General features: G+C 49.1%; 1 protein-coding gene across 1 annotated transcript; it reads left to right on the top strand.

The window, feature by feature from the left end:
- Positions 1 to 23,960, top strand: COL6A2 (collagen, type VI, alpha 2). Its single transcript, XM_009891392.1, has 27 exons — positions 1 to 135; positions 1,080 to 1,678; positions 2,258 to 2,278; positions 2,994 to 3,059; positions 3,636 to 3,689; positions 3,801 to 3,845; positions 4,030 to 4,056; positions 4,332 to 4,358; positions 4,460 to 4,504; positions 5,792 to 5,845; positions 6,237 to 6,299; positions 6,562 to 6,624; positions 7,535 to 7,624; positions 8,495 to 8,557; positions 8,950 to 9,012; positions 9,156 to 9,218; positions 9,764 to 9,826; positions 10,229 to 10,279; positions 10,673 to 10,708; positions 11,077 to 11,139; positions 11,385 to 11,447; positions 11,734 to 11,769; positions 12,023 to 12,068; positions 12,643 to 12,795; positions 13,050 to 13,502; positions 13,832 to 13,870; positions 22,374 to 23,960. The coding sequence occupies exons 1-27, from the start codon at positions 30 to 32 to the stop codon at positions 22,979 to 22,981; spliced, it is 3,060 nt and encodes a 1,019-aa protein (XP_009889694.1). The 5' UTR covers positions 1 to 29; the 3' UTR covers positions 22,982 to 23,960.

The following is a 23,960-nucleotide window of genomic DNA, read 5'->3' as shown; positions in this document are numbered from 1 at the left end:
GCATCTAAATTCCCAGAGGAACTGCTGAGATGTTCCAAGAAGCCTTTTTTTCCACTCTCCTTTGTGTGGCTCTAGTTCCTCTCCATGCTCAGTTTGATGGTGATCCTGGAGATGTCAGTCCTACCTCCTGTGCAGGTATTAACCAGATAATTTTGGTGTCTCTCCCCTTTGTAGGCAGCAATTTCACCAAAAGTAATGGCCACGCTCAGCTGTAGAGCCTGCTCACAAGGAACTGACAGTGGCACGTTACACCTCTCCTGCCCCTTCACACACCTGGGCAGTGACCTGGGGTAGCAATCCTTCTGTAGGGAACACCATCCTCCACCAAATCTTCCGTTTCTGGATTTGCATTGAAGTGCAAAGAGGTAGAGATTGAATACCTGGGGTCTGCCAGTGTTGCCTTCTCCCAGCTGATGCGGTAATAAATACCAGTCAGTCTCTAGAGCTCAGCTCTGTATTTGATGTCAGATAATAGTCCATTTTGAAGTTGACAATTTCAGTGCTTTTCAGTTGCAAAGTGGAGAAAGTGATTTATATGTCCAGCCCGACTTTTACAAAAAAATGGCAAGATTTTCAAGATTGATTCAATAGTGAGCAGATCTTAGGATTTTGAATTCCTGGGTGCTGGAGAGTTGTCTGACCCGAACACAGATGTTACGGCTGGAGCTAATGGAACTTGTGCTTTTTCCAGTATCACATTTGGGTATGATCTTTTTGATCATAACCATGTTTATAAATCAGAGAGCAACAAGCAGCCTGGCAGGCAGGGCATTCATTTAGTGCAGGAGAGTAGAAGTCATACCCTTGCTCTTCTTCATTCAAACCTGGCACTTAGTCCTCCGTTTCCTCATTTTCTCCAACCCAGGAGCAAATAACTCCTGATTAGTTAAGAGCTGCCACACCTCACAGCAAGCTGAACCTCAGACCTCATGCTGTGGTTTGCTCTCTTCGCAACTCTGTGTGCTGTCCTCTATGTGCTGTCTTCATACACTTTTTAGTCCAAGTTTCTGGGGGACAGTGAAGTGTGTGTAGTGGTGCATAAAGTGCTCTGACATTGTTGAATAATTGTCTCCATGCAGAAAAGAGGAACTGCCCCATCAATGTGTACTTCATCATTGACACCTCAGAGAGTGTTGCTCTGCAGACTGTACCTATCCAGAGCCTCGTGGATCAAATAAAGCAGTTCATCCCTGAGTTCATCAATAAACTGGAGAATGAACTCTACCAGAACCAAGTCTACATCACTTGGCAGTTTGGTGGACTTCATTACTCGGACGTAGTGGAAATTTACAGCCCTTTAACAAGCAGCAAAGACATATACCTCCCCAGGCTGTCCGCTATTAACTACCTTGGCCGAGGCACCTTCACAGACTGCGCTATCTCCAATATGACAGAGCAGATTCAGACCCAGATGGCCTCAGGTGTGAACTTTGCAGTAGTCATCACTGATGGCCATGTCACTGGCAGCCCCTGTGGGGGGATGAAGATGCAGGCTGAAAGGGCGCGAGACATGGGGATCAAGCTCTTTGCAGTGGCCCCCAGCAAGAACCTCTACGAGCAGGGACTGCGGGAGATCGCCAACCTGCCCCATGAGCTGTACCGCAACAACTATGCCATCACGCAGAAAGACACCCTGAACATCGATGTGAACACCATTGAGAGGATAATCCAAGTTATGGTACGGAGTGCCAGCTGAGGTGCAGGGATTATAATGGTGGGGATAAGAGAAGCAGCATGTGGATGGGGGGGATGCTTTCTGAGCAGCCCCGTGGTGGGTTTTGGGACTGCTCTAGATAGCACCTCTAGCAGGGAAAAGCCTCTGTTTTCTTCCTCTTCCTTTATGTCCTTTCAGAACTTATGGGCCAAATGGAGTCTTGAGCATCTCTGATTTCTCTGGTTAGGTTCTTAACCTGGACTTCTTGGTTTGTGTATCTGTTCCCCGGCATGTCTGCATGCCTGGGCAGACTGCCACCCCAGTCCTGGCTCTTGCTTAAGGCCAGACCCGTACTGCTCCCCATCCAGGGATGCATGGAAGACTATGCAGCACCAAGACGTGCTCACCATTAGCATGGTCTTTGAGGCCCCACCTGTGAGCCACTGTTAACTGGGGACTCTGCTGAGAATGTCTTTAAAGCCGTAGGACCTTTACCACCTCCTCTACCTTACCATCACACACACCTCCAAGGGTGTGATACTGCTTTTCTCTTGGGCCTGACCACCTTAACTGATTCTGTCCATCCTGTTTTCTCCTTTGCAGAAACACGAAGCCTATGGAGAGGTGAGTGAGCAGCATCTTTATGCCATGGTCACACAACACAGGCTTAAGTTGCCTCATTTAGAGAAGACCAGCTTGTACCCCGAAGTAGCAGGCCACATTTTGCAGCGAGCTGCACGGGATGGGTGCCTGCCCACCTGTGGATCAGTGCAGAGCCTGGGAATCCATCCCTTTATCCAGTGGTTAAAATGTCATAATGGACTCTTCACTTTCTGCTCTCCCCCTCTCCTGTAATGTATTCAGGTCTATTGAATAGACTAACTTTGTCACTTTGGAGGCATGTTTTGTAGGTGCTCTGCAAACTGAAGCTTCTGCCCTGCTGGTATCACATGTACAGGGTTTGGCATATATAGGGAGGAGTATGCAGAGCAATGTTCCAAAGGGCATGCGCATCCCCTGGTGGCCTCAGAAGAGCCTACACCACCTCGCCTGATACTTAGCATTCCTTTTCTTTCAGTTTGGGCCCAGAGTCAAGCCATAATGAATGTGCTTGTGGCAACTTTCTGCTTTTAATTTATGGGCAGTATTTTTCTGCACGCTGTTGCTGCCTCAACTCAGACCCAGCTGGAGCCATAGTAGTTTTTAGCACTGTGGTCATAGGGAGAGATGCATGGAGAGCCATGGTGCAGAGCTTAGTTTCAGGTGTGTGCTGGCTCAGCACATGAAGCAGCCAGCACGCTGCAGCAGAGTGGTTACACATGTTTAATTTGTATTTCAGTGCTACAAGATGAGCTGCCTGGAGATTGCAGGTCCACCTGGTCCCAAGGGATACCGAGGGCAGAAGGTAAGTCGCTCTAACCCGTGGGAGGAGGATAATTCCCATGCCTGCCACAGACACTGCAGGAAGCCCTAGATCTCATGTCAGCTGCAGCAGCGTTTGCAGGCATAGCGCCCAGGTGGGAAATAACTCCCCAGCATCTGACTTGGCCCTGGGACACTGCCATGCTGCAGTGAACGGAGCATACAGCCAGCACCGGTGTCTCCTCATGTCCATGCGAGGCTGGTGCATGTCTGCAGCAGTGCAGAGAGGCATCTGAGCATTGGCTGTGCCAGCCACAGCCGGCACCTTCAGCACCTGATGACAACAGGAGTGAGGCAGCAGTTGTCTTCGGTTCTCCTATCCTCAAGAGCAGAGCTCTCACGTGTGCAGGGTGTCTCACTCTCCTGTCCCCAGCTCTGTGTGTTTCGCTCCCCGTATAGCCTTTCCCTGTCTGCCCCGGAGTAAAGAAGGTCCTGCTCCACCAGCACGCTGCCCCAAGCTCTGTAGGAGTTGCTGCAGTGAGCCTGATGCTCCTAGAAATTGCCATTTTCTCACAGTCAGGACAAGCCCGGGCTTACATTGGGTTTTTTCTTTCCTTAGGGTGCAAAGGGGAACATGGGTGAGCCAGGCTCCCCTGGGCTGAAGGGACGACAGGTGAGTCACGGGAAGTCCCCCACCACCGCAGCCAGCAGTGCTCTCCCTGCGTTAGCTGGGGCCGCATCTCTGCTTTGCTCAAGCTAACTTTTGGTGTCTTCTTCCTTTAAGGGTGACCCAGGTATTGAAGGTCCAATTGGATACCCTGGTCCCAAGGTAAGAATCCTATAGCCAGTGACTGAGCTCTTTGCATTCATTGATTTTTGGTAAAGTAGGGGGAGCTCTGCTTCTCCCTCTCACCTGCCCGTTTCCCACATAAGACTCCCGGTGCTCCACTGCCTCTGCTCCTGCTGATCCCCAGGCACTAATGCAGGGTTTTTCTTCTTTTCTTTTTGTCTAGGGTGTCCCAGGGCTGAAAGGAGAGAAGGTGAGACAGAAGAAACTAAATGGCATGTCTTGGCTCTGGGATGGGAGGGGCAACTTTCTGTTGCAAAGAGGGAGAGTTTAGCTGTAATGGGGAGAATAGCAACCCTATTAATATGTAATTGCGGACACGGGGAGGGATTTCCAGGGGCATCCCAAAGCCTGTTTCCTCCTTCAGGCATTGCTTACAGTCTTGTGAAGTGGTGATGTTTTTACAATGCAAATGGATGGGAGGTGATGTCGGCAGAATGGCTGACTCCTGATCTCTTCTTCCCCCAGGGAGAGATTGGATCCGATGGACGGAGGGTAAGAAAGGACATTTTCTAACTGGCCTGTTGTTCGAGCTACCAGCCATTCAGTGTGTGTTAACAGATCACTGATCCCTCTTTTCTCCCTCTTGATCCCAGGGTGCTGCTGGTTTGGCAGGCAGGAACGGCACTGATGGACAGAAGGTAACACCACTTGGGAGCACCCTGTAATGGCACTGCTACTGTTTCATTTCTTTACCCACCCTTGTCTCCAAAGGTTGTTTTGTTTCTCCCATCCCCTCTCACTGAGGTTTCTATGAAATTATTTGCACATTATTCTGCATGTCCTGTAGAAATATGTGAGCTAGCTGGAGATTAATTAATTCAGGTCACAGAAGTGCTATCCCTTTATCAGCAAGCTCTCTGCAGGAAATATATGTGTAACCTGGGCTGTGCTCCTGCTGCAGGAGGTGTCACAACCGGATAATCTATGTGTAGATGTCTCATCTTGAGTGTTAGTGACCCCTACCAGACATGTGCACAGAAAGTTTTGCAGAAATTTGAGTTTGTCACAGAATCTGAAATTTCATCTCTAAGCTACTGCTTGTTCCTAATATTAAAGCCCTAAAGCCAGGTTCAAGTACCTTGTAACAAAGTCCCTGAAATCCTCTGTCCCCTCTGAGTGAGGGGACTCACCCCCTCCCGGTGAGTGTTAAGAGCCATGATCTCCTTTAGATCCACATGCCATGCAGATGTCCCACAGCCTAATTTGAGATGTTTTCAAGCTGGCTTTGTCTGCTGGCCACATTGGTTTTCATAGAATCATAGGGTGGTTTGGGTTGGAAGAGACCTTAAAGATCATCTAGTTCCAATCCCCCTGCCACGGGCAGATACACCTTCCACTAGACCAGGTTTTGCTCTGCACTTTCTGATATACCCAGCTAAGTACATCTGTGAGATAATACCAATTCTTCTTCCCCCTCCTAAAATACCAGCTGAAGCTCTAAAACACAGAAGTCCTTCATTCACCACTGCTCCCTAGCCAGAGTGCACTGCCGGCAAAGCAAGGTGTAGAGCAAGGCAGTCGCTGCTCTCACAGTGTCTGTCAGGCTTCATGGTTCCTGTGAACCTGAGCTGCTCTGATGCGAAATGCATAATGGAGGACAAGTGCAACCGTGGACATGAGTGACCACCAAATCCAACCTTAAGGCATGTGTCCATCACCCAGGGCACATGTGTGGGGTGAGCATGCTTGAATTCTCACCGAACCATGCTACCACCCGGGATGCTTCAACTACTTTCTCCTCCACCATTTGTTTCTGCACACCATAATCCTGTTTAAGGAATACACTTGCTATTTATTGTCTAACTGATCACAGGTACGGTCAGCAGATGATGTTAAAATCAGTAACTGTTAACAGGAAAAGCTGTATTTTCCCTTCAGATACCTACAGCTTCTCTGTCTGCTTCTTTTGAATGCTTTCTCTCTAGGGCAAGCTGGGGAGAATTGGACCACCAGGCTGCAAGGGAGACCCTGGTGACAAGGTAGGAATGTTTTGCTCTGTCACTGGGCACATCAGATGTATCACCCTGACTCTAGCTTCTGAATGAGCTGCAGAGAGGTATGGCCAATGAGAGGTTACTGGCCCATTTTTCAATCGATTGCATGACCTGATTGCAGCCTGGGATCCCCAGAATGAAGAGCACAGCCTTAATTTTTTTGTGCCTCCTATCCATGGGCAAGTAAGCTGGGATCCCCCAGTGTCCCTCCCCTCCACATAGAGAGGAGGAGCTTCTCCTTTTATCAACACTAGAAAAAAGCAAAAACTATTTTAGTCTCTAGAGTAACTTTCTAAGCCAGTTGATATATTCTGCAGGGAAAATGCATATTGTTGCTACAGCAAAATGTATGGTTCTTTGTCCTTTCCCTCCCTAGGGCCCTGATGGTTACCCAGGAGATGCAGGAGACCAAGGTGAAAGAGGAGATGAAGGCATAAAGGTACAAGTACTCTGAACAGTGAGCAAAGTGTGGGCAGAGGCCACCAGTGGGGACAGCTAAACACCATTGCCTGTATTTGCTCTTAAATTCTTCGCTACTCATGGAGTCCATAGGCTCTGTCTGCCTGGGATCTGGATCCCATCACCAAACACGGGAGCCAAGGGACGAGCCTTGCTGACCCTGCTCCTCATGGTGCACGTCAGTGGTGCACAGCAAGGTGCTGATGATGCAGGCAATGACCATTGCTCTGTGGCTGTTTCAGGGAGATCCTGGCCGGCCTGGTCGCAGCGGACCCCCAGGACCTCCAGGAGAAAAAGGAAGCCCGGTAGGTTCACACAGCATTCAGATTTCTCCAGTGTCTGCTCCATGTGGCATGGAGCTGGTGTGGTATCAACTACTGGTCATGGGGCAGCTGCAGCACAAAGATGACTGCTTGCCAAGGCATCTTGGTGATTCTGCAAATTAGCCCACCAGCAGGGAGAAAGCACAAGCCCCTGCGTGGTTGAGTGAGCTCCCCTGCTGTGCATGTCCCCACCAGTATGGTAGGAAATGTCCTGTGGGCAACAGAAGAGTGGACTATGCAACATACCTGCAGCTGTCCAGAGCAAAATGTGAATTTTGCTCGATCATTTGTCCAAAGCAGAGGAAAGCAGGCAACATAGACTTAGGAGGATTTATTTTTCTAGTTGATACATTGCAGCACATCTTTCCTTCTCTTCCCATCTTCTCCTGATTAGAAAATCCCTGTTTGGCCATGGTTACCCTTGCCACAGTCTCATGACTTCCTCCGTGTTTGTGGCAGTGCTGGAGTTTGCAGGCTGTTTTTATTCATGTGAATAAACTTTAATGATTAATTGCTCAGAGATCTAATGCAGGATTTACCCACTGCACTTGACCTTATAGCCAAAGGGGTTACTATACTGATGGCCAGTTACTTCAGACATAGTGGAGGAGGCTGAAATAGCCCTTCAGCTTTAGGCAGGGCTGGACAGATGCTATAAGGAAGAGCTTTGCACTGGTTGATGGAGAAGAAGTGACACAGCATCACACTGCTCCAAGGCTGGAGCCTGTGCATGTAGCTTTGACATATAGGCATGTAGGTGGGTATGTGGAAGCCAAAGTTGTGTGCCCTTACACACGTGCTCAAGTGTGGACTGCTTGACACAGGACAAGAGGGACGGGTGTGTACCCTTGCCCTCTCTTCTGACAAACTGTATTTCTTTTTCATCTCTAAGGGACTTCCAGGCAACCCTGGAGCTCAAGGGCCTGCTGGAAGTAAGGGAAGAAAAGGTGAAACAGGACCTCCTGGACCCAAAGGAGAGCCCGTAAGTGTCTGAATAGCTTACTGGACAGTGGGCACACCACGGGAGCCTGATGCAGTTTCATGGACGAGCTCTGAGAAACTGCCCCATTTAGCTTGCCTGCCCTGCCTTCTGCATCCCAAAAGATGTGCAAATGCTGATCTCTTTGTCTCCCCCATCTTCACAGAGTAGTCATTCCATAATCCTAAGCCTGATAACCATTTCACCTTAGAGAAGCATCTTGTATTCCCACATAACCACAAGTGCCTCTGTGGATGCCCAGGGACCCTTTGGCTGTACTTTAGCAAGTTCCCCAAACCTCTGGCTTCTCACAGGAGCTCCCAGAGTTAAGATTTGGTGGCTGTTACAGTAGAACTCTCTTAAAAGGGCAGTGTCAAATCGCAGCCATGTCACGACATCGATGGTGCCATGCAGACCCAAGCTAATGTGATGGGGCACTGCAAAATTTGGGGAGTGGGTTGGACATGATGTTCCCTGGCAGAATACAATAGCACAGCTCCACCAGCACCAAGATGCTAGAATCCAGCTGGTTTATGTCCTTGTGTGAGATCTAGTGGAGAAAGCAATGCCAGATGAGCTGGAAGTAAAGCAGTCTTTAACCCTGAGGGAATGAACGATGAATGTTTGTGGTCACTACAGTGACCACACTCCTGAGAGAACATTCTGGCGGCGGCTTCCCAAAAGCCAAAGGCAAGATTTCCCCAGCAGTGCCAGCATGGGCATCCCTGCTCCCCTGCTGCCAGACACGTGCTTGCTAAGGGGGCAAGGAGATGTTTCTTGGGCCAGGAGGGAGAAGGGAGGGCAGTCAGTCATCACTGTTCTAGTAGCATCCATCTTTGCATCCCATTTATGTGACTTCCTGTGTTCGCCAAGGGTCGACGTGGAGATCCAGGGACTAAAGGCAGCAAAGGCACTCCTGGGGTCAAAGGAGAAAGGGTGAGTAAAGCAACTGCCCAGACTATAGAAAATGAGCCCAAGATGTGTGTGTGACGTGCTAGTGCCCAACCATGAAGTGTCCAACACCAAAGCTGGGAATTGCAGATCCTAGTGGTCTCTGCATGTGAGTGCTGCTCTCACTGTGCCTGCTGCACCTGGTGGCAGCAGGTACAGCCTCCTCTTCCAGGGCTTGATCCAGAGAGGGGATGAAGGGCAGCAAATCTCAAGACTGAGAGACGTGCAGAGGGGACACTGCCCTGACACTGTGTTTCAAATCAAGAAACACCAGATTTGAGAACGGCATCATGCCTCCTCGCTCTAAGGATCACTGCCGTGCACCCAAACAGCATTGGAGTCGTCCCTGACCAGGAATACCTTTATCTTCCTCACAGGGAGATCCAGGTCCAGAGGGTCCTCGTGGCCTGCCTGGCGAGGTTGGAAGCAAAGGAGAAAGGGTAAGCACAGAGCAGGGGTTGGTGACAGCCAGGAGGGAGGGAGAGTGCTGCTGCTATCTGGGGCAGCTCACTTGGCTTTCCTTCTAATGTACACATGCCTGTACCTGCCTCTGTACATTCTTGCATCTTGCTTTGCTTTGCAGGGAGACCAAGGACTGCCAGGACCACGAGGTCCTTCAGGTGCTGTGGGAGAGCCAGGCAAGATAGTAAGTCATCCTGGGCCATCTGTGGGACTGTGTCCTCCCTCTTGCCTTACTCATATAAGCTGGCTGCACTGTCCCTCCTGAGGGGAGCCTGCCTGATCTTTTGTCAGGGAAGTTAAAAAATTAACCCAGAGTCCCTTGGTTAGCCCTTCCCAGGGCAAGGAGAAATTACAGGACCCAGGAGTCCCTGCTTCTCCATCATTCACGGTCCCAGGTGTTCCCATGACAATATGGAAGGGAGCACGTCAGAGTGGGTGGGTTGCGGAGGAAGGAAAGATGGGGCTCTCCAGGCACTCCATTTTTCCTGGGTCTGTGGTTAGTCCAGCACCCCACTGTGGCAGTAGTGCCGTGACATCCGTGTGGCTCCACGGGATGCGGGAACCCACGTGCTGAATCAGTCACTGTCACAGTAACCTTATCAGGAGGGGAAATGGTCTCTCAGCATCATCTCAAGAGCTGGTTTCTCCAGCATGGTCCCATGTGTGGCCAGGGAGCCACAGGGAACATCCTCACCTGCTTCTTCCACTCTTCCCAACACTGTCCTGCAGGGATCGCGTGGGGACCCTGGTGACTTGGGCCCAAGAGGTGATGCTGGACCACCAGGACCAAAGGTAAAATACCTGAATGCAACTTTGCATTTAAAAGGGTATTTTGGCATGCTTTTTCTTAATTATTAAAAAAGGCAGTTTCCACTGCAGAAACTTGTGTGCCTCAGAAACAGAATGGCTCAAACCTGAGCCTCCCTATGAGGCAGAGATGCTCTGGCCAAGGCAGCTCTGATTACATCCCTCACCCTGCACATATTCAGGGGTGTCCCTGGCATGTGACATCCCCAAGACCCTGTGAAGCCTTGCTCCACACAGACATTCCCAAAGTTTCAGGGCCAGCTGTAGAAGTCACAGCTCCTGGTGGTGTCTCACCCCAAGAGAAGATGAAAACAACTGTATCTCTGGCATTGCCACGTCAGAAAGGCCAGGTTAGTTTCTGATGGGTAATTTTTTTTTCTACCAAAGGGTGACAGAGGCAGACCTGGCTTTAGCTACCCTGGACCCAGAGGACCGCAGGTATGTATGTCTCATCCAGCACAGGCATATGTGCCATGAGGAAGCCTGTTTCAGTCAAGGTTGCTGTTGTAGCTGAGCAGCCTTGGAGAAGAGGGAAGGAAGAGGAAAAATTATCAGGGTCACAAAAACATGAAGCCCACAAAGGAGGTGAGGGGGTTGAACATTGGGACTGAACCTGGCCGCAGCTCCATCAGCCTCATGGCAGAGGTGCTGGGGACCCCAGCCTCAACAGTGGTGATGGGGAGGTGGCTGCACCCACCACCCCAACCATCAACTTGAAGCTGCACCTGCTGTTCAGTTTTGTGCCTCTCACTGCAAACTTCGGATGTTTGCATGCACAGTTGGAGGCCGGTACCAGTTGGATGCTGACCTCTCCCTCCTCTCCCTTCGCAGGGTGACAAGGGTGAGAAAGGGCACCCGGGACCCAAGGTGAGTGTGTTTGTCTCCATTGCCTGGTTTTTGTACAGACTGAAATGCAGAGTAGTTGTTGCCTGACCCTCCAGGTGCATGGTGAGGAGCCTGTCCTTCCAGCAGCTGCCCTGGCTATTCCCTGCAGTGTATCTCCCAAGCTCATCTCCTTTTGAAACTGTCTGAAATATGCTTTTCAAAACTTCTTTGTTCTTAGTTAATGCCTGTGTAAACAACACTTATTTGCTCTGCACTGAGCTGCTGGTTTAGGGGATGCTCTCCTGGGCCAGGCAGGCATGTGTTTTTGACGGCCTCATATCTGTAGTGTCTCTGCCTGAGCACATCCAGATGTGCTCTGTACTGGATATGTTTCTCCTTCCTTCGAGCAGGGAGGAAGAGGTGAGCTTGGACCAAAGGGAGTGCAAGGGACCAAAGGAGAGAAGGGGGAACCGGTAAGCAGCCTTCCCATACTGCCTGTAGGGTCAGTGTCCCCCTCTCACACCTCTGCCAGGTGTGCTGGGGATGGCACTGCCAGCTCTCCTGCCTGCCCTGTGTCCCCGAGCTCAGCTGTGGCATGCTGGTGGTCATGCTTAGCAGGCCTGTGCCTGACAAGGGGGTCAGGAGGAGCCTGAACACCAGTGGCTGCATTGCCAGCCTTGCTGGGGAAATATTTGACCCATCTTTGCTTCTTCCCCAGGGTGATCCTGGCCCGGGAGGTGAGCCCGGACCCCGTGGTCCAACTGGTGAAGCAGGCCCTGAGGTACAGTACTATGCCATTGTGTCTGAGCAGATGCTGCAACTTCCTCCTCTCCTCCCCACTTTGCCTTGATGCTCTAAAGCCCAGACAACCTCAGTGGGTCTGCAGCAGGGCTTGCTGGAGGGGACAGCAGCTGCCAGATATGTCTGCTGGCTCCCAGTGAGGCTTTCCTACTGTTCCCGTGGCAGACCTCTGCAAAAAGCCACATTTTTAATGGCTCTGACATCTAGTTCCCAAAAAGGGAACTCATGGGAAAACTGTGCCTGACATCCCTGTACTCTTCTTATAGGGGACCCCTGGCCCACCAGGAGATCCTGGCCTGACTGTAAGTAGCACTGGTCTGCAGCCCGCGGCACTCTTCCTCCTGGGGCAACTGTGGCTTTGCTGTGCACAGCCTGAGAATGAAACAGGGCATCACAGGTCCTACTGCTGCCCAGCAGAGGTGGCCTGTGGCTTCCCATGGGAGCCAAGGAAAGAGGGCTGGCTGGGTGGGAAGGGAAAGGGGAGCCTTTCCCTTAGAGGGGACAGATGCTACATAACCGCAGGGAGGCATTCACCCTGCACCCCTTTGCTGGCAGGACTGCGACGTGATGACCTACGTGCGAGAGACATGCGGATGCTGTGGTGAGCAGACCATTGCCTCTCCCCAGGGCAGGGAAATGATCACTTGAGGGATGGGGAAAGGGTGTCTCTAGAGGCTGCCTTCTTCTTCGGGAGGGAGCTCTGCTGGTGAACTGCCCTTTGCACTGAGCTGCCAGCATGGTGGGCTACTTGGCAACTCTGCAGAGTGCTGCACTCTGCAGAGGAGACACTACAGGAAGTCCTTCCCTGCTCACCTCAGTCCCATCCCACCACTAAGTGCAGTGGCACTGCAGGGGCTGCCTGGCTTACCTCCCAAAATTTTGCTCTGCCATCACAGGGCCAATGAGCTGTAATACAGAATTGCATGGTCCAGATGATATGATAGGGTGTGTTACACAGCAATATTAAAAAGGTTTCTTTTGATATATGTCAACAGAAAGATGCATGTAAAATCCTCCCTATGCCAACAGCTGCAGGCAGCACTACAAACCCTGTGGATGCTTTGTGTGACAACCAACTGTTTCTGTCTTCCCATAGATGGTCTCTTCTGCCCTGGTGGCTCTTGTTCCCACCATCATTGACCTTTGTGTTTTCCTCCATCTGTCCCTCTCCCCAGACTGTGAGAAGCGCTGCGGTGCCCTGGACATCATGTTCGTCATAGACAGCTCGGAGAGTATTGGCTACACCAATTTCACCCTGGAGAAAAATTTTGTTGTCAACGTGGTCAGCCGTCTGGGGTCTATTGCCAAAGATCCCAAGTCACAGACAGGTCTGGACTGTGTGGGGACAGAATGGGGCACAGGGAAAAGAAACGGGTCTTGGATCCCTACAGCTTCCATGTTTGTCTGTAGCTGCCCTGGGCTGCAATCCATCCAGCATTTTTGCAGCAGTGTCTGCTCTTCCATCTTCCCTTCCCGGCTTTGTAGGCCAATTGGGCAGCTCTTTGCTAATATGAAAGTTTGCTGACTTTCTCCACTTTTCACTGAGAATGAAAAGCCAAGTAATGTGATGCTTCACTGGCAGGTGCCCGTGTTGGGGTGGTGCAGTACAGTCATGAGGGGACCTTCGAAGCCATCAAGCTTGATGATGAGCGCATTGATTCACTATCAAGCTTCAAGGAAGCAGTGAAGCGCCTGGAGTGGATCGCTGGAGGCACCTGGACACCATCTGCCCTTCAGTTTGCCTACAACAAGCTCATCAAGGAAAGCAGGCGAGAGAAAGCCCAAGTGTTTGCTGTGGTGATCACAGATGGGCGCTACGACCCCCGGGATGACGACAAGAACCTAGGGGCTCTTTGCGGTAGAGATGTGGTTGTCAACACCATTGGCATTGGAGACATGTTTGATCAGCCAGAACAGAGTGAAACTCTAGTCTCCATCGCCTGCAATGAACCCCAGCGAGTCCAGAAGATGAGACTCTTCTCAGACCTGGTGGCAGAGGAATTCATTGACAAGATGGAGGACGTGCTCTGCCCAGGTCTGTACCTGTGCTTGCACAGTTCTTACTGGAGCAGAAGTTTTCACCCCCAGGGTTTGGGGTGGGGGAATATATGGTGTGTTGCAATGATTGCAGAGACGCTTTGTCCCAGCAGGTTGGCCAACAGCTCATAAGCTGGGTCATTCATGGTGGAGGCTTTATGTAGCCCTGGATAAACGGTCCTTCCTCAGATACGGGTCAGCCTTTTGGGGCAGTCCTTTGGAGTCCTTTCCCCTTTTAAGAGACTTTGCCCTGCTACCCTGTCTGTGCAAGCCATGAAGGGGGGTGGCAGCACACCACTCAGTTTTCCTTATTTCTTTTCCTTGCAGATCCACAGATCGTCTGCCCTGAGCTGCCCTGTCAGACAGGTAAACATTACAAGTAGCTTCATTCCATCTGCACAAAGTGGTAGGTCCGGAGGATAGTGCACAAGGCTCAGGAGTGGGAAGGGGGCGTGCAACCCTGTTCATTCCCTTTGGATGGCAGAAGTTTGGGAAATAGTGTTACTTTACATGAGGAGAGGCTCCAGGGTTTCATCTCCTGCTCTTTTCCTGTCTCTCTGAGTTCTCTGCACAGGTAGGTATAAGTGCACCATGTTAGTGAACTAACATGGCTCAGCCCTGATATTTCTCCCTGTCCCAATTCCTGGGAGCCACCAGGTTTTGACCTCCAAACTTGGCAATTAATTTCTCACTTGTCTTTATTATACATCAACTCAAAACTCCCTTGCTAAACTCTCCCACCCATGTGACCTTTAAAATGCAGAGCCCAACCTGCAGCTCTGGGCAGAACACTCCTTGGGAGTGACAAGGGCAGAGCAGGGATTAGGTATCACTTGGAAAATGACACCATAGTGGACCCAAAGCTTTGGCTTCTGTAACACTGGCTGTATTTAATTAACAATTAACTCAGGGTGTTGGACTAAAGGAAAAAGTCTGTAAGGATCTTCTGGTATAAAAGAGGATCGCTGCAGATAGCTTTACTTGATAACATTTTGCTTGTTAAGGGGCAGATCTGCAACCTGAATTCATATAGATTCTGTCTGTCTGAGTCTCTGTGCCTGTTTAAATACAATAGATGCACTATTTGCTGACATACACAAAGCTTATAGGGGACAAAGTTTTGCCAGTTCTTGCAATTTTTATCTCTGCTCTTGCTGTGAATGTTTTTGTGAAAGTCACCAGCTTCAGTATTATACAGAATCTCAAATTTCATTTTCAAAGAAGTCCCATTGTTTCCACATAAAGTAAAGGAAAACTGGTCACAGGATGTTCAGAAATCTGAAGACAGAAGAGCTATAATTATTCCCATCTGAAATCTCTTACTAGTATTTTGAGTATTTGCACCTGGCCCTGAAGAGAGCACAATGTCCAACCATGATGCTAAGCTGTCCGCACAGGCTCCTCTGCAGTGTCCTCTGAGGAGCTTTGCCCTGCAGATCCATGCACAAGGAGGTGACTTCCCCATGCCACATTGGTGACTGCTGAGCTGTCTTCAAAGGTTTTGGTCTTTGCAGACTCCCCATTTCTGAGGAACACTTCAGGAGAGAGACTGACCTAAGCAGTGGCACCGTCATGTTCTCCTAGGCTTGGGCCATCAAAGCCCTCCAAAGCAAAGCGAAGTTGGTGATCCTTTCCCTGTTGTGCACTTGGGTGTTTCTGTTCCTGAAGCAAGGTGAGAACAGTTCGCTGGTACCTGGCAGTCCTGGGGACCAGAACAGAAATGGCTTGAGGAGACTTCTGAGGGTGTTCCCTCGTGGGCGAATCCCTCAAGTCATGCCATAGGCAGGCCAGGTCAAGTCGTCTGCCATACACCTGCGCCCCAGAGGATGTGGGAGGTGGAGGCACATGGCTGGGTAGGTGCAGACCTCCTGTGGAAGTGCTAGTACACCCATCTCAGTATGGGCAGAAGTTGTCCCAGTGTGCAAGGATCTGTGCTAGGCCCGGTCAATTGGGTATTAAGTAATATCAAGTGATTCAAGGCACTTTGGGCAAAGCGCCTTCCACCTGCTTCACCGGATGGTTCATGATGCATTGCTGTCATCAGTTTGCAATGATGATCACAGTTGCCTCATGGCAAGGGAACATGTTTCATTGGATGTGACATAAGGCACGTGACAGAGCCTGGAGCTTCTCTGCTTAATGCTCATCTTCCTCTGGTTCTCTGAAAACATCTCAAGAGTTGGTGCAATTCTCATGCAAACTGTTTGGATGGAGATGGTGCCCTTGGCAGGGTGTGTAAGTGAGCTTCATGCACATCCAATGTGCATCCAGTCATAGGCAGGCCAGACAGGTTCAGGTCAGGGAGCCAGCCCTGTTCTTGGCCCCATGGCTGTCAGAGTTGCAGTCCTGGCACTTTAAGGAGCAAATAAATTGCTTGTGCCAGGTACCCCAGTTCCAGCCTGGGTATTGTCAACAGAACACAGAGAGGGACAGGTATTACATACACTTTGGCTCCTTCCTTGCTGCCTTGCAGAGCCAGGCACGTCAGCACTTCGGGTTCACATCTGTAGCTGAAGGTGTGGTGCCTTAGTGCTTTGCCTAAGGAAATCCAGGTTTTCCCATTTTCAGGGCTGACCCTTGTCTCCTGGTAACTGCCCATCGATTACTGCAGTGCTAACAGGATGCTGGAGTGTTAAATAGGTTAAATGCTGAGCAAATCTGAACTGACCACTTGCTTGAATAGAAACCGCATGGCGCTCTGTGACGTTCTTTCTAACCCACGCAAAAGGCTTTGCTTTGCGCTTTGGGATGTTACTTGAATTTAAGTTCAGCACAGACAGGTGGAGATGGAGGCTCTTGGGGTCCTGACTAGCCTGGACACCACACAGGGGCATTGCATACTGCAGGGCAGTGACTCTAGCCAAAGTGCAGTGGGCTGAGTGCCAGACAAGGAGTTCACATAATGCTGTCCCTTAGATGTCTTTCTGGCTGTACAGCATCATGTGTACAGTTTGAACGTAGCAGAGTTCAAAGATACATGATTGCTGAATCCCATATGAAGAAAGAAGCTGGACCTCATGGGCCTCTTCCCTGAGTGCTGCTGTTTCTCCATCATGCCTATGCTGGATGAGTGGGAAGGAACTGGGCAGTTAAGGTTTCATGTCATTTTCTGAAGTCTCTTGGTTGATGTTTGATTGATTTTGGCGCAAATCCCGTGGTTCCTCAGACATAAAAGTCACAGAAAGATTTAAAATCTGGCTTTGATCTTTACTTCTCTCTCCCTTGTTAGCTCTGTTCTTCTCTGGTGCAGTGTACGTAGGAAAGCCAGATAGCGTTCAGAGACACAGCTATTGCTAGCAAGCGCTGAAAATATTCTTTTGACGCTCACTTACAGATGACAGGAACCCTGGAAACGTAAACCCACTTATTTTCCGCCCCATGGAAGAGGGAGTCAACATAGATTTCCCCAGCACCATACATTCGATCGCCCAGTTCCTAAACTCCACGCGGGAAACCCAGGACCCCAGCATGTACACCCAGCTGGTGGCCACTTTGGCCTTTACCGCCGAAAAAGCCAAGTTTGCCACTGGAAATGAGCGGCAAGAATGGATGGACTTGTTCATTGACACCTTCAAAATGGTGCACAGTGAGATTGTGGGGGACCCAGAAACCGTGCTAGGGCTTTGCTGACATCTCTGTTAGAGATCGCATGAAGCAGGTAGAGGCAGAGGTTGAGTGGAGGTAGTAATCATCTTTCCTCGAGTGCCTATTTGACAGAGGGGACAGGTACATTGGTTTTAGTTTAGGAGAAACACAGGCAGTGAAATGGCTTGGTAGCGCTTAGCCGGGGATGTGGCACAAAGGACAGTCCTCTCTGGCTTGGTTGGCTGATGAGCATGGCGGCCTTCTCCAGTGATGTCAAGAGATGCTCTGGTTTTGCGCACTGTTTTTCTGCAGAGGAGCTGCATTGCCTTCATCTCTGAGCCAGCCACACTGCCCCCTTCCAGCCCTCCTGTGGTCCCACCTTGCTCTGGCAGGCTAGCACGTCCCAGCCCTCAGCCACAGGCGAGCACCAGGCTCCACCAAGGATACTGCCAGCACACATGTGGCTGAGGGCCAGAGTGAGCCCCTCATTTGCAGAGAGCTTAATGATGTGCTTTTTCTACATCTTCCTATGTACGTATTTGCTGACTGCTTCTAAAGCATCTTCTGCAGCTTCTTGCTGGGTTACTGTGAGGGCTCTCTTTGGGTTCTGCAAACCATTTGTGTGGCAAGATTGCAAAAGCAACGTGCATCTCCTCTCTCCACAGTGCATCTCTCTGTATAACCATTCAATGAGCAGTTGGGAATATTGAGAGGAAAGCGCAAACAGTATGGAAGAGGGGACAACCCTGGCTTTCCATTGAGAGCACCAAAACCTGGGGAGTGCTTCTCTCAGAAGCTGTATGAGCTCCCTCTGCCTTTTTCTCTGCTTGTGCATTCGTGTTTCTTCTGTCTTCATTGGCAATGTGTACCTGTTCATATCTAAGAGGCAGAGGTTATGTAGAACCAGGAAGCCCAAAGCAAAAATCCATGACTGCACAGTAAAACCTCTGTGACACACTTCATGAGCTATTCAAAAGCAAGTATTTAAACCCATTCAATCTATATCCAGTGCTAGTTTGTCGAACCAAATTTGGTGAAAGACTACAGACCCACCACTTGCTCTGCAGGTACGTGCATTCAGATGAGGAGTGATGAGCTCAGCTGCCCCTGGTTTTCACAAAAAGCCAGGAAGGTGACTGCTATTCCTGCCTCCAAAATAACTACTGCCCTCTCAAGTTGTAAGAAAAGAAAATGGCATTTTGTGTGCAGACACAAGAGTAGAAGCGTTTACTGCCAGCAAGTGAATTTTGCAGCCTCTCTAACTGACATGGTATTATTGCAATAAAGTATACTGAGCAAATGTCATGTTTAATGGGCAGAAGGGAGATGTATGGTCTTAAAAAATGTGGTTGGGCTGTAACATTTCCAGGTGTGCAAAGTGGAGCCAGTTGCCAAGCTCAGTCACAGGAATTGGAACAAGGAACTTGCCCACTTGGAGCTTCTTGCAGTGTTTTCACCATCTGGGTCTGGTCAGTCTAGGCTAGAAGCCATCCAGTGACAGGCATGCAGGGGAAGAGTTTGTGTCAGTCAGCACATGAGCAGGTCAGACGCACTGCACAAATATAGTCTTTCTCCCAAGGTCTCGGTACTTTTTGCTCTTGGTCTGTAGGGACAGGGAGCTCAGAGAACTCTGCTGTTGGCATATAATGGAGGGAGAATTGTCAGAGAGCTTTAAATGGTGTGCTCAGAGTTTTAGGTGAAAGCAAAAGGATGAGGATCTGCCTGTGTATGAGTCCATATGCTAACATATGGTCATAATCCACATATTCCAGGTAGTCTATGCAAAGCCAAGCTCCTCCCTACTCTGTTTTGATTTTTACCCCAAAAGTAGCATGTGACCTAGCCTGCTGGGATGCAAGTAAGAAGACTGAACTCAGAGTAGTTAAGCTGCTCCAGCCACGATGCTAGAAGAAACACCCCAAAGAAACGCTGATCTGAAGAGAACATCTCAGGGCAGGGACATTTTGCTGAACAAGATGAGGATTCAGTAAGCCTTCAGCAAAGAGGAGTTGGACTTCATCACACAGTGGCTGTTTATTTCATTTCCTTTGCAAATATTTCCTAGCAAAGCAGTGTAACATTGGAAAAAAATTTTTACCCCTCAAAACCCTTCAGCTCATTATGGGGAAAAAAAAGAGAGAGAGAGAGAGAGAAAATATGTCTTTGCCTGAGCAGTATTTCCATTGGCCCTTGTAATACAGAGGCAAGTGGGTGTAGTGTTTGCTAACGTAATCTTGGCTAATCCTTCTGATAAAATGAGATAGATTTCATCACAGCGGCGGTTCCTTTAGTGAAGCTCTCGGGCAAAGGAAGGACACAGATCAGGGGCTGGGGAAAGGACAGTCCCACCTCCCCAGAGACAGAAGTGTGTGGGTATGGTGTGAAAGGGGGGAGCCCCAGAAAGGGCTGGGAGGTCAGTCCCCATCTCACTGTCATTTTCATCTCCACTGTCAATGCTGTGAAACAATAGAAGAAATACAAGTTACCCAGGTTTTAGAAGAAGCAGGAACATGATGTGAATTGGTGGGGTTACTCTAACATGCACCTGACTAGATGGGTTGCTAATGGCAGGAAAATCAATGGTATTTCTGCTTTTTGTGCTATCTCTGTTAGATGTCCTCTGCTGTGTCCTAGAACACAGTATGCAGTACGGTGAGCGAGCTCATGGCTTGCTGTAAGCCACATTAGAAGGACTGGTGCTCCAATTATAAAAGCACAATGTGAAGATTTCAGTTGGCCTTATTTGTAGTGGTGCCTCTGAGAGCTTATCTCCCAGTTTAAGGATGAGAATCTTGTTCCTTGCTGCAGGAAAGGGCATTTGGGTCCTCAGCCTCCCAGAAACAACAAGCTGCAACTGAAGCATGACACTGAACAGGACAAACTCAAGGTTCTGCTGCGCTGCCTCACATCTGTTACATTCTAATGGGATAACTCATATGTAAAAGCACCTTACCACACATTTTGAAGGCAACACTTTCCAGCTGAGCAGCGAGCAGAGTGTCTCTGGGGAGTGGTCCTGCAGTAGAGGCTGCCTGGAGAGCCAGGCGTGAGTTATGCTCTCACTGAAGCTCCACGGAGTGATGCTACTCTCAGCCACAGGCTGTGTAACTAGGAGTTCTTAAGGCTTGCTTCAGGTCATGTGGGAGGTGGGTGGATTTTGTTTGTCATTTCAAGAAACATGACTATATGTAGACAAGCATCGGGGGAGACAGACTGGTAACACTTCTCCAACGCGATATGCAGCCATCACTCCCACCCACTTGCTTCCACCTGCTTTCGCAGACCCCTACGTATATTTTGGACTCTCTGGTTGGAAGGGGCATGCCTGCTTTCCTTTTTTCCTCCATGACTGCACAGAGCAGGTGAGGACCAGGAGTGCAGGCACTGCCAAGGCAAAGTATCCTTGTGGGAGCAGCGCCTGCATACTGGGAACTGCAGGATCAATGTACCTTTAGACAACATTTCTCAAGGAGGGTTGGGCAGAGGTGAGTATGTACCTTTATTGCTTTGAAGGAGTGGAGTATCACAGTTGAATTTCAAAAAGCAATATTCAAAAAGCTCATGGGGGAAAAAGCATCACTTGGAGATTGGTTTCTACTGCAGTCAGAACTGGCATTGCAGAAGCCTGTCGTTTGCAGTAAGACAATGTACAGTAAGCACCATTCAAGGCATGCTGTTGTTGAAGATATGTTTTACAGTGTGGGCTAAGGAGAAATGCCAGTCTACAAGGTCAGGGAACATGATACAGAAACAACCACATACTTTTGCAATGGCCAAGTTAGGTTAAATTGCAAGTACCATCAGAAGTTTCTATATCGGGTTTGACTGTTGTATCATGGATGAAAGCGGTGCCAAATAGTCTGCAAGCTCAATGATACGCACTATCAGAGCTTCTGCTACACTATCTTGTGCTATTGGATACTGTCTCTATAGTCTCAAGAGTGCATGTATCTATTTTGCTTAAAATATATCTTCACTGTTTGCCAAATGTTAACTACACACATAGCACTAATGTACTAAACAATGATCCATTTGTTGCTCAGCTCATACAAGGCATTACGCTGGTTCAGCACCCTGCCATGTTGAATCCAGGTCAGCACTGAGGAAGCACTTTGTCAAGTTGGATTTGCTCATAGTACAGAAATTCTATCTAACACGATACTCCTATCCCAAAAGTTACCCCTCATTGCCAGAAATGGATGCTTAAGCTGGGGCTGCTCCAGAATCTCCTGTTCCTTGCAACACAACGTGACATCAGTTCCAGGACTTCACTCTTTCAAGATTCAGTCTTAGAGCCAAAGAATTTTTTGACAGTGATATGGCTGTTGCCGTGCTGCAAACTCAGGGGGTGACCAGCCACATCAGGTATATCACAAATCAGTACTGCTGCTGCAGTCATATCCCTGACTAGTGCTTTCAGCAGAGAAGGAAACTCAAAGAAAAAGAAAATTCAACAGTACAGTAATGGAAGTGTTTCTCAGAGAAGCAGTGCAGGCAGAGGAACACCAAAAGCAATACATACAGCTACTGCAAAGGAACAAAATAATGGTCCCTAACTAACAGCTGTCTCCAAAGTCTGCTATTTTCTCCTCACTTTTTTTTCCGAGTTCATTCACTGTGTATATTCATATGCCCACATGCCTGCTTTGTAGACAGGTGCTGTTCTGAGTGACTGAAGAACAATATCCCACTGTGTTGCACTCAAATATTGGTCTGTTATATATTACAAAAGCTGCTTTACATACAGGTGCATCAACAAGGATAGTCTTGTTCTCCAACCATATGACCCAGCCTTTAGAAGATCTTCAGGAATTAGTGATTGCTGATTAAACTAATCTGGGTGAAAGCTATGAAGCTATGTGTGTGAAGAGTAACTCTGAAAGTAAACCACTCTCTAGAAGTAACTGAGAGGTTTGCAGACACTGCCTGACATTGATCTCTGGATATGCCCGTTACAGATAAGAACTGGACATTGCTGTAAAAAGGTGGATGTAATTCTGGGACTGCACAGACCTGTCTAATCTCATGGATGCTTGAGGAGGTCTGTCACAGGCCCCAGAATTAACATTCATTAAGACCTAGTGCCCTGGAGCTGAGGGAATCAGAAGCAAAGCTCCTACATTAGCAGCTGCAAAGACAGGGTTTGGGAGCAGAGTATGGCTGGTCCTTCTTTGGACAAAGACGCACAGAGGCAATTCCAGCCCATACTGCCTGAGGCAAGCTCCAACCTTATCCTGTAGGCTTTCTTATGCTCCCAACCCTTGTCTTCTTCTTTCTTCTGCAGAGCTTGCAGTGGCCCAGTGCACACAGCGCCCCGTTGATGTCGTCTTCTTGCTCGATGGCTCTGAAAGGATCGGAGAGCAGAATTTCCACAGGGCCCACCACTTTGTGGAGGAGGTGGCTGGCCAGCTCACGCTGGCCAGGAGCAACAGTGACAACATGAATGCCCGGATTGCACTGCTGCAGTATGGCAGTGAGAGGGACCAGGATGTGGTCTTCCCACTGACCTACAACCTGACGGAAATCTCCAGCGCTTTGGCACAGATCAAGTACCTGGACTCGTCCTCCAACATCGGCTCAGCCATCATACATGCCATCAACAACATCGTGCTCAGCCCAGGAGATGGGCAGCGACTTGCCCGGCGCAATGCTGAGCTCTCCTTTGTCTTCATCACTGATGGCATCACAGGAAGCAAGAACCTTGAGGAGGCCATCAACTCCATGAAGAAGCAAGATGTCATGCCCACAGTCGTGGCTCTTGGGAGTGATGTAGACATGGATGTCCTGCTGGAGCTTGGCCTTGGGGACCGGGCAGCCATCTTCCGGGAAAAGGACTATGACAGCCTCTCCCAGCCCAGCTTCTTTGACAGGTTCATTAGGTGGATATGTTAAATGAAGGGAGTGCACGTATACTCCTCTGACCAATTACACCCCCCTGATATTACCTGTTTCGTTTTCTTCCCTCTATATGGTGGCTAGCAACTTTGAGCTGACCCAAAACAGCTGCCCTCTGGGTCCTCCTTTCTAGCCAAAATCCAGAGCTCCTTTTTGATTTTCATGATGAAAAGGTGTGTGTCTAACATTTATGGTGCTAATTAAAACCAAGATCAAAGCAGGATACAGAGCCATACAACATACTTCTGTAAAGCTTTACACACACTAAGCCATGCCTTGCATACATACTGTAATCCTAGGAGAGCTTGTCAAAGAAGCGAGAAACCTTTCCAGTGTAGTAGGACAAATGATCATCTCTCATTTTCAAAAACTCTCAATATCCCTCAGCATCCTGTGAGGACCTTTATGGTTGTGACATCCCCCATTCTTTAGCAAACTGTTTTCCAGATTATCTCATTTTTTTTGTTCTCTCAGTACTTCTGCCCTGAGAGAACCAAGTGAGTTTATGACACATCACATGGTGCTCGAAATTGTCATCAACTTACCTTCCTTTTGCGTGGCCCTTGGTGGCTTGCTCCTCTTTCTTGGGAGCAATGGCATGGTGAGAGGTTGTGCTGCCTTCTACAGTTGTCTTCAGATGCTCCTTTTGGGGCTCTATCTATCCTAAATTTCATAGATCATCTTTAAGATCTTAGTTTGCCTGTGAGCCATATCTCCCTTGCTTCCTTCTGCCATTCTGACCTTCATCAGAAACTGTTCATTTATTACTGCCCCCAAAATCATGGCTGAGAGGGGCAGCATAGCTCAAAGCATCTCACAAAATACTGGGCAGCCGCCAGATCTGCCTCCCTGTCATCCCAAATGTGCTCAAATTAACCATGGTGCCGTCTTCCTACCAGTATCTGCTGAGAAATGCCCAGATTTGAACTTGAATTGTGCTGTCTGCAAAAATAAAGAAATAAACTCTTTTCACCCT

The sequence above is a fragment of the Charadrius vociferus genome, unplaced genomic scaffold (assembly GCF_000708025.1).
Source record: "Charadrius vociferus isolate BGI_N301 unplaced genomic scaffold, ASM70802v2 scaffold69, whole genome shotgun sequence".
Taxonomy (NCBI): domain Eukaryota; kingdom Metazoa; phylum Chordata; class Aves; order Charadriiformes; family Charadriidae; genus Charadrius; species Charadrius vociferus.
This window is presented reverse-complemented; position numbering and strand designations above follow the sequence as displayed.